The sequence below is a fragment of the Chenopodium album genome, chromosome 4 (assembly GCF_948465745.1).
Source record: "Chenopodium album chromosome 4, dcCheAlbu1.1, whole genome shotgun sequence".
Classification (NCBI taxonomy): domain Eukaryota; kingdom Viridiplantae; phylum Streptophyta; class Magnoliopsida; order Caryophyllales; family Amaranthaceae; genus Chenopodium; species Chenopodium album.
This window is the reverse complement of record NC_137837.1, coordinates 75,910,566-75,921,177: the sequence shown is the minus strand read 5'-3', so window position 1 is coordinate 75,921,177 and position 10,612 is coordinate 75,910,566. Positions and strand designations below refer to the sequence as shown.

The 10,612-nt window shown below is 37.0% G+C and overlaps 2 protein-coding genes across 2 annotated transcripts; one reads left to right on the top strand and one right to left on the bottom strand.

Annotated features, from left to right (window-relative positions):
* Nucleotides 1-228: 228 nt before the first annotated feature.
* LOC145628196 (putative F-box protein At3g23970) lies at nucleotides 229-3,710 on the bottom strand. Its single transcript, XM_081680506.1, has 2 exons — nucleotides 2,314-3,710; nucleotides 229-641 (listed from the first exon to the last, which is right to left on the bottom strand). The coding sequence occupies exons 1-2, from the start codon at nucleotides 3,557-3,559 to the stop codon at nucleotides 229-231; spliced, it is 1,659 nt and encodes a 552-aa protein (XP_081536632.1). The 5' UTR covers nucleotides 3,560-3,710.
* A 1,583-nt stretch (nucleotides 3,711-5,293) lies between these two features.
* On the top strand, nucleotides 5,294-5,879 carry LOC145628195 (B3 domain-containing protein Os04g0386900-like). Its single transcript, XM_081680505.1, has 2 exons — nucleotides 5,294-5,404; nucleotides 5,523-5,879. Exons 1-2 carry the CDS (start codon nucleotides 5,294-5,296, stop codon nucleotides 5,877-5,879), a joined length of 468 nt encoding a protein of 155 aa, XP_081536631.1.
* Nucleotides 5,880-10,612: the final 4,733 nt, after the last annotated feature.

Genomic DNA, 10,612 nt, shown 5'->3' with positions numbered 1-10,612 from the left:
TAAGTACTAAACACATAAGAAATAGTTCTTCCCCATCTTTGCCACCATCCATATACATAATGCATGACTTGCAAAACTTCATCACAAAAAGATTTATCAGATATGATTCAACATTGGTGAGACAACAAACACTCTACTCTTCCCCTCACCCTGTTACTAAATCAAGCCGGACAAAAGAGTTTTCAATACAAATTTGATTTAATGATTTACAAAAGATAAACAGATTGCTCAAAGCCAATATATATCATTCCCTTTGGGATCAGATGAGTCTAGAAAAGTCCATACCTTCTCATCAAGCAAGATCTTGATTTCAGCATGCTGCTCCTTCATTGCTTTGCTATGTGGCTCCAACTTCAAGGCATAATCGATATCCTCCATAGATGCTTCAAGATTACCAAGTTCTTTCCTAGCAATTGCTCTGCGTGCATAAACTTTAACATACTCGCTGTGCAATTTCAAGGACTCAGTACAGTCATCCTCGGCCTCACGGAATCTGCAGACCTTGAGGTATGCCAATGCTCTGTTTGCATAAGCGAATGCAGTAGGTGACAGTGCAATGCTTCTGGAATAGCAATTTATAGCTTCATCAAATTTCTTGTTCTTGAAGAGTGCATTGCCCTCCTCTTTCGCATAGGCAGCATCTGCAAAAAACCACCAAGGTTTTCAAATCATAAGGATATCAGTAAGATTACTAGGCAAGATAAGGAGGGAAGGTCGAGTAGAGAAAAGCAAATCTTATAATGACATAACATTTGTGAAATACCTAGGTCTGGCAAAACTAGAATTCATACAAATCACAATCGCTTCACATAGGGTAAGTGCACTATATGCTTCCCCGAGATTAAAAAAATAAAAAGTTCCTCGAATAGGGAACTAAAAAAACACAGCAAAGAAACTAACAAGAGCATTCTGAATATGCCACTCCCAAAATCTATCCTCGGATAGGGAACTAAAGAAAACACAGCACAGAAATAGATAATCAACGGAATATGTTCATGAGGCACGAAAATAGCTACAAAATAACCAACAAAGAATCAGTTCTAAGAGAAGCACAAAACAAAGGGGCAAAAGTTTCTTTGTGCCAATTCCTGATAGGGTTGCTCAATCACTGAAGCAAAGTAGCAATTGCACATAAAAGAGAGGAGTTCCCATTCAACTTTCTAAGACAAACTTAGATATTATCAATCATAAGTTTCTTATTAAGATAAAGATCGGAGGTTTTGAGTCGCGATTAAAGAGAATAATGCAGAAATTCTGATTTATGAAACTACAACTTCAAGGTAAACAAAAGGTCAAAGAAGGAACTTAGGTACTGCAGAAGCTCCAGTAAGACAAGCTAAGTCTTGGTGGGATGAAGTGATTGCTGATTGAAAAATATAAAAGTAAGTTGCAAGGACGGAAGTGGAACAATATCAAAGATGGCTTAGCTTCACATTTAACAGGAGAAGATACAAAATGCGCAAGTAAGACAGAACAAATTATCATTCCTAGAAATTGCTTTGGAAGAAACACAAGGTGCACAAGTTTAACAAAACAAATAACCATTATTTAAAAAAAAATACTAGAGCTGAGGTAATGATAAAGCAAGCCTAGAAGCATAATGTTCAACCATATATTAATATATAACAACGATATCATCACAAGACCTAAATTCAAGCTCATATAGTGCATCGTGGTGATATACCATCAGTTGCAACTTGCAATTCAAAAACATCCGGCCCAAGACTAGTCACTTTGTATAGAAAGCTCCCACACAATACCACTTGAATACTAATTACTAAGTACTTATTGTAATGGACTACTCAAAGCACAGCATCGTACATTCGAATGCAACATATAGTTGACAAGTTTAATTTAGACTCTAACTAACCTCAAAAATGGATAGACCATATGGCACGTATAATAAAGAGTTCAATATATCATCAAACTATTCTATAAACTGGCTAGAGGACTAGAGCATTAGCGAGCACTTGAGTTAAGGTAATGACAGAGCAAGCCTAGAAGCATAGTGTCCAGCCATATTATAACACATCAATGTCATCACAAGACCTAAATTCTGCCCAAGACTAGTTATTTGTAAGAAAGCTCCCACACAACACCAACCGAATACAAGGTACTTATCGCAATGAATTACTTAAAGCATAACATTGAATGCAACATAAAGTTTGTGATTAGAGAATAGGTTACAAGTTCAATATAGCATCTAATAAACCTTGAAAATAGAAAGACATACGGCAAGTATAATACAGAGATATCACAACACTATTCCATGAACTGGCTAGAGCATAATGAAACAATGAAAGAGCCACTTACACAACCGGGGAGGAAGCGAAGTTGGCCAACACGGGAGCACAAATGGGATAACATACTTATGTCCGGTGAAGCTAGCATTAGCCTCCACCTTTTGAGTCCGAAGATTAAAGGAAAAGATTCGATCTTTCGTGTTAAAGAAGACTATATCAACATCAAAAGGGTGGGTGAAACAAGGCCGGGGCAGTGACTTCACACCACAACACAGCACACTTTCAACATCCACACGAGACAAATTGTACACCAAATTCCATTCATTCACAGAAGATTCGAAATCCTTTAACCTCCACAACTTCAACACATAATCTCCTTTTCTAAACATCTCCATATAGTGAATATACCCTCCAGCCCCAAAAATGTCTCGTTCATCCTCCAATTTCAGAGTATTAAAGGGCTTCCTACACCCCTTAGGAAGCGGAATAAACCGACATCGAGCCATTTCCTTCTTCTCCTCAACACCGCGAAAAGGGTCATCATCATCCCAAGTAATCACCCCACAACTTAAATCAACCCAAAAGAAACGTCCAGCAAACACAAACACCCCTTCAGCCCTCCAAAAATGCATCCCAAGCATATAAGTAGCAGGTTTATAAACCCATTTGCCGGTATCCGACGAAAAGCACAACAAATAACCAGAATCACTCCCAATAAAAGGTTGATACTCGACAACAATAAACTTCTCCACAACCCCATTACAATAACAATCAAGCCTAGACATAAACCCTACAGAATTCAGCTTATTAATCGAGTGATTGGGTTTCGGAAGTGGGACCCACTCACCGGTTACTGGGTTTATGACAACCAAAACATAGTCCGATTTGAGAAGAGAAAATTGATTAGGGTTTTTCTTATATTCTTTAAAGGGATCTCTTTCGATAGCAAACGAAAACAGAAGCAACCCATTGCTAGAAGCTAAAATTACAGGTGTGTTTTTGGTAGGTTTCCAGTCACTAGTAACTGGTTCGTAAATTAAACGATGATGATTTGCAGAAAGTGATGAAATGTTAGGGTTTTGAGCTGGGTTGAACTGGGTTACCTTCTCTTTTGACTCGGTGACCAATCGATCAACGATAATCCATGAAGATGAGTTGTGAGTAATGTAGGAAGTGACGAAATGGGGGTTACAGATTAAGGAATTCCAAGTTTTGGAAACACATTTGAATCGACAAACGGATTTTGCGGGTAATCGAGTTAAGATTTTTGAGATTATTTCATTGGGAAATTCACCTGGAAATTTTTGATCCGACATTTTTTTTTTTCGGGTTAAATTTCAGATTTTTCTGTATTTTTAGTTTTTTACAACGCAGAAAGAGAAGAGATAAGCTTGAATAGTAATGGAGTCTTCTGTAATAAATAAAATAAAAAAAACATAACTGCTGATGTCATGTATGTACACTTGTCTTCTTTCTGGAACATTTTTTCCCGCCAAAATAATTGTCTTGGGTTGATAATTGAATGGGATGTCCAATTGTTCATTGGGAGGTTGGGCCCTTTTGTCTAACTAGGCTCATTAGCTATTATTATGACAAGTTAAGAGATACACGCTACGCATGTACAATATAAGAAATTAGATGAAAAAAAATAATAAAGTGGTTTTATATTTTATGGGGAGTGAAAACAGTTGAATATGTAAATTTATGTGGAAAGGGAGTGGTTATTATTGGGTAGTTATGATAGGGGTTTTTTTTTTTTTTTTTTTTAATTTTTTTTATTTGGTAATTTTGCAACTTGAGAAGGGTAATTTGGGGATAGTGAAATTTATCACCCAAAAGACCCTTTCACTTTATATATAGGATTATTTAAAAGGGCACATCCTAAGTTTACATTGCCATTAAATTTGCTTGAGTGTCTAATTCTCGGTTGATTTCATCTTATTTTTGCCGAACTGGAATTATTTTTGTTAAATTTAAATTATTTTTGTTGAATTGAAATTAATTATATTAATTGAAACTATTTTTACTAATTGAAATTATTTTTACTGATTAAAATTATTTTTACAGAATTAAAATTATATTTCTTCTTTAAAAGCTATTAATTTTTATTTAACTGAACTTATTTTAAGTGAACTGAAACTATTTTTGCTGAATTAAAATTACTTTTACAGAACTAAAATTATTTTTACTAAATATTTTTTTTAATGGTGAAATAAACAGGGCCTAAGTCAAATTTCAATTACTTTTACGTTACTCTATTGCGTTGGTAATGTTTTTTTTTTTGTCACTACATAATGTTTTGTATCATGTATTCATCTTACCCATGCTTGTGTTGTGCTTTATCCATGACATCAATTAGAGACGAAGCTATAAATGCTAACACTGAAAATAGCCCGGTGCAATTTTGTTAAATTGAGCCCTAAAATTATTTGTTGAGGAAATATATGTTGTTATTGAGCCCTAATGTGATGTAATAATATAGACATATAGTGCATAAAAGGCTCAATAATAGATGGAAACAATTTGTTCAAGACAACAAACTTAAGGTTGTTGCCTCATTCTAAGATCCCTCGAACCTTTCTTGTATCTTTCAATTCCACAAATTCATTATTGCCAATTGCATCAAAAGACTAATCTGAACATTTTCCAATTCTAGATGTCATGTTATAGACTTATAGGTTGTAATTGATCCACTACTTTTGCATTAATGTGTAAAGTATTAATGCATTTTCTCACGTTACTTACAATCTTACATCATGCATCTTGTACACTACTTTTGCATTAATGTGTAAAGTATTAATGCTCTCAGTATCTGGCAAATAAAACTTGCAATCTCTCTCACTCTCCTATATAAAAGAAGCTACTAGTAGTAGGCAAAACAAACACGAGTACATAAAAATAGTGCATTTTATCTCAAACATATGCGAGTGTAAGTCTTAAGTTTACAACTTTACACCTAATAATTACATACGGAGTTTTTAAATAATTAATTAGTCTTATAATTTATGTTTATCATAATATTGTATGGATTGTTATTGTGTTTTAGAGAAATGAAACATAGAGTGGATAGTTGTGAGGATATTGAAATCGAACCGAAGACAGGAGCACCATTCTTCCATGTCAATCTTACTAAGACGAATGTTTCTCCTCTCTATCTTTTGGTATGTTTTTTCTTTCATCTTTTTCAATTTATAAGAATCTATAGGTAGATAAAAAAATATAACGATATATACATTTTATTACATTATTAAAAAGTTTGTTTGATTACATCTATATTAGACAATACCGGCTGAAGGTGCTCGAATCCTTCCTAACATCGAAGCCCCGGTGATCCTGACTCGAGGCACTGAGAGTTGGACGATGAATTACATTGGTAAAAACGTAGTACATAAAAGGTTGGATAAGAGATGGAAACAGTTTGTTGTTGACAACAAACTTAAGGTTGGAGATGTTTGTACTTTCGAGCTCATGTCTAAAGATCCAATGAGGTTGAAGGTTCAAGTTCTTCGAGGTGACTTTCCGGCTGCTCTACTCAAAAGCGGCGAAGAAGAAGAAGAAAAACAAGAAGAAGAAGAAGAAGAAGAAGGAGGAGGAGGAGGAGGAGATACAAGCTATAATCCTATAGTTGTTGAGTGAGAAAACTATTATAGGTTCAACCAGTATTAATTTATAAGGTTTAGTTTTAAAATGTAGTTAGTAGAATAATTTCGATGTTTTTAGGGAGCACTAAAGTATGTACTATGTATTTCGATTTAAGATGAGATTATTGAATTCAAAAACAGGTCAGTGTTATTACTATTATTAGAGCTAGTCAATTATTATAAATAGTAGTAACATTAATACATTATTAATAGACAAGCAACTATCAAGCCTAGATATAAACTCTAAAGAACTCGGCCTATATATCTAGCTCCACGGTTTTGGAAGTGGGACCCACTCACGAACTCACCGGTATCTGGGTTTATGACCTATGTGCACCATGGTGCACCTAGAAATAAGTGCACCACTCCTATACTTTTGAACTTTTTTTTTTTTTTTTGACAATAGCAAAACAAACACTTAGGTTACATATAGTTCGAAAGAGAAGTACGACATTTCCTAGTGATCTCATCCGCCCTTTGTATCTGATCCCTTTGGACTTTAAGAATTGTGCACCGTTGAAACAGTGCACCCACTTCCCTAATTTCTTTGGCTATCCAAAAAATCAAAATATCCTTACCTGATTGGTCATGGAGGTTGTTAATAAGCATAATGGAGTCTGAAAGGATAAGAATCCCTTGCCTACCTTTCGCTTTGGCCCATTTCATTGCTTCTAAACATGCCCATGTTTCGCAATGTAAAGCCGAGGTCGCCACCCCATATTTACCCCCCTCACTAACCTCGTTTTCATTATTTCCTCCCATTGCCACCCAACCGATGCCAGCTCTTGTCGTTCTCTTATCCCATGAGTCATCCACTCCCACAATGAAGTCGTCAAAACCACTTCGATCTTTTCCCAACTGCACAGAATTGAAACCCGGGGGGGGGGGGGGTAAGAGTCTTCCCTCGAGTTGTCCCTATTCTCCATACTCTCCCCAATATTTTGGCAAAAGGTTTCCTGCTCTCTCATTGCCAAATTGACAAATTCCAAGGCAAGGTAAATTCCCCCATTGGCTCCATTGAAGCTTCTCGCATTTCTCATTTTCCAAAGACCCCATAAGGTAGCTATAAACTTAGTGCTACGGGTACCATACTTACCATCCTCGCTATAAAACAGCAGGATATAGTACTGGATCCACTCCCTTAAAGAGTCAAACCCTGTAGAGTCAGAGCAAATTGTCAGGGAGCCATTCTCCCAAACCTCCTTTGCTAGATTACATAGCCTAAACAAGTGTTGGCTATCTTCCTCATCCTCCCAACAGAAAACACAAGTCTCCTCGACTTGAATGCCTCTCTTAGCCAAATTGCTTTTTACTGCAATCCCATCGTGAAAAAGTTTCCACAGAAAAATCTTCCACTTTGGAAGAATCTTCAGTTTCCAGATGAGCTTTACAAAACTATGTTCCTCTAAAGAAAGATCCAAGTGTTCGGCTCCCTGCCTCTTTGTCAAGAAGTAGTAACCAGTTTTAACAGTGAATTTGCCCGACGGATGGTATTTCCAGTAGAGGAAATCGTCCTCCATAGAACGGGGTAGCTCCATTGCCAGAATAGCTCTTGCACTATTCCACTCAAAGCATTCCCTAACTTTCCCGGCCTTCCACATAGCTAAGTCTTTGTCAATAAAATCACTTACCTTCCAATTCAAAGATTCTCCTAACGTTCGGTTAGAATTTGCAATTGGAATTTCTCCATTGACCCAAGCCATGCTAATTGCCTTAATGCTATCCCCATTCCCAACTTTCCAGGCAAAACCTTCTGTGAAAGACCTTGTCACCTTTTGCAGACTTGATCTTCCCATTAACGGCCTTCCAACTCTCTCATAAGGTCTGGAAATGTTACAAACTCCACAAGGTTGAAACCCTTTATAAACCTTTGAGATTACCAGTTGTGGATTTAGATGCAATCTTGTTGCCTGTTTGAACAAGAGGGCTTCATTAAGAGTTGACATACCTCTAATTCCTAGGCCTCCCATACTTTTAGGCATTTGAATAATTGCCTTTCTCACCTAGTGCATACCCTTATTACCATTATTTGAACACCAAAACCTTGTAATAAGGGAGTCAATTTTGTTTGCCACCCCTTGTGGTAATTTCAGGCATTTCATAACATGAGCTGAAATGCTTACCAAAACAATATTTATTAGGATTGGCTTCGCTGCTTGTGAAATCCGCAACGAGGCCTAAGAAACAACCTTCTCTGAAACCTTGTCCACCAGATATTGAAAGGAGTCACTCTTCTTTTCCTAAACATCAATTGGAGCTCCTAGATGAGTTCCCATATTATCCGTCTCAGGCATGGACAAAATCCCTTTTAGCGAGGCCTTAACACTTATGTCAAGACCTGGGGAAAATCTGACAAAAGTTTTATGGAGATTAAGCTTCTGTCCAGGGGCAGTACCAAACCTGTGGAGGATGTCTCTGATTCAATTACAAGATTCCTCAGATGCTTTAAAGAAAATCATAGCATCATCGGCAAAGAATAGATGCGAGATCGAAGGCGATCTTCTAGAGACCCTTAGCCCTTTTAACAGATTTATATCCTCTGCCAAAGACAGCATTCTTGAGAGGATGTCCATGCAGAAGATGAAGAGATAAGGGGATAAAGGGTCCCCTTGTCTAAGACCACAATTTGGGACAAAGTGCTCTGTGGTCTTCCTATTGATGACATCCTTGAAACTTACTGTTGAAATACATTGAGAAACCATCCTTATCCAGTGGTTAGAAAAACCATAAGCCTGTGAAACCTTCAAGAGGAATGTCCAATCTAATCTGTCGTATGCTTTTGACATATCAATCTTTATTGCAGAATAGTTAGAGCCCTTCCTTGAGTTTATCAGGTGCATAAGTTCATGGCTTAGAAGGACATTGTCCTCCATGTATCTTCTTGGAATAAAAGCACGTTGATTCTCCGATATAAGGGTTGGAAGGATTACCTTAATTCTATAGACCAAGCATTTTGATATACATTTATAAACTGTGTTGCATAAACTGATTGGTCTGAAATGGCTAGCCTCTTCTGGGATTTTTACCTTGGGAATTAAAACCAGAAGAGACTGATTCCATTCTTTCAGCATGTGTCCTGTCTTCAAAAATTGGTGGACAGTATCAGTCACCAATTTCCCAACTTCTTTCCAGAATAAATGAAAGAAATCTGTCGTAAACCCATCTGGCCTTGGAGACTTAGCCTTGTGCATATCCAGCATGGCTTTATTTATTTCTTGATCAGTAAAAGGCTTGTCGAGCCCAATCCTGTCCTCCGCGGATATCGAAGGGATTCCAGTTGTCTTAGCAGTAGATCCACCTCTTCCCCATGATTCTCAGAAATAATTGGGTTATAGATTTCCTTAATGGAAGATAATACCACATCCTCCACCTCTTTTTAACCTTCCACCCAATTATTGTTTTCATCTTTCAGAGTTAGAATCTCATTTCTTAGCTGCCTCTGCTTTACTTTCCTATACATGAGCGGAGTCGGACAATCCCCAAACCTTACCCAATTTGCTTTCATTCTTTGTTTCCAAAAATCAAAACTGATTTGATCTTCAGAAATCCGATGATTTTCCAGGTGAATATAGCCATCCCCTTCTTGAACCGAGCCAATACTTAACCCCGAACTCCGCAGCTCTTTCGTCGTTTTCCTCCAATTAATTCCCCAAGTCTTCTTGTTTTCCAGACACCAGTATTGGAGTTTTGTTCTAACCATTCTTAACTTCTTAGAAAGTTGGAACATATAAGAGCCATTAAACTCATTCTTCCAAGTTGTTTCCACCATTTCTCTAATTTCCAGGAATTTGAGACACCAATTTTCAACTTGGTAGGGCCTATTAGACGGAGAAGCAGTCAAACTAGAATGATAGGTAATTACCGCATGATCTGAGCAGATAATCGGTTCATGAACAATCCTTCCATCCGGTGAGTGATAGAACCAATCTTCCGTCACGTAGGCTCTATCAAGCCTTTCAAGGATAAGCTCATTCCCCTCTCTTTTATTACTCCAAGTGAATCTTGGACCCGAGAAAGGAACTTCCGTTGCATTACTAATAAACCTCCAATCCAAGAAAGCATCAATTCCTCTAATAGTAGGAGAGCCACCCAACTTATCACTCCCACTTTCTACTTGGTTGAAGTCCCCTATTATTAGCACATTCTTGAATTCTTCCACAAACCATTGCAGTTTCTCCCAAATTAACCTTCTATTTTCTACTTGAGGCTCACCATAAAGGAACATTACATACTTAAAATTACCATTAGATTCAAAGATCTTACAAAAGATTAGGTTTTTAGAAGAGTACATACATTCTACTACATCATTAGACCAACTTAAGACTAAAAGCCCTCCACTACTTCCTTCCGAGTTCCAACCAAAAATTGAAGTAGAGTGCAAAACATTTAACTTACTAGCCGCACTAACAAAGTCCATTTTAGTTTTCGATAAAAACAAAAACATAGGTAGTTTTGATTGAAATAGCCACACTATGTAGGGAATTGTAAGGGAGTGTGGATCATTAAGACCCCTACAATTCCATGCCACGATCTTCATATCTCTTTAGGGGGTTGGCTTGTAGAAGCCACTCCACCCCCAGAAGAGATCCTCACCGAATCAAGTAATTAAATTCAATTGCAAATCAACATCCATATCATCTCTAATTGCTTTCGATTATGGGCCATTTTGTAAAGGAAAATTGTCAAAAACAACCTTTAATTTATTTTTTTTTCTTTTTGTACTTTATA

What these genes read in the sequence shown, in the direction of transcription:
- LOC145628195 (XM_081680505.1), top strand. Translation starts at nt 5,294, where the DNA reads ATGAAACATAGAGTGGATAGTTGTGAGGATATTGAAATCGAACCGAAG. An exon ending in TTTCTCCTCTCTATCTTTTG is followed by an intron (nt 5,405 to 5,522) that starts GTATGTTTTTTC and finishes CATCTATATTAG; the next exon opens with ACAATACCGGCTGAAGGTGC.
- LOC145628196 (XM_081680506.1), bottom strand. Translation starts at nt 3,559, where the DNA reads ATGTCGGATCAAAAATTTCCAGGTGAATTTCCCAATGAAATAATCTCA. An exon ending in TTCGCTTCCTCCCCGGTTGT is followed by an intron (nt 642 to 2,313) that starts GTAAGTGGCTCT and finishes GGTTTTTTGCAG; the next exon opens with ATGCTGCCTATGCGAAAGAG.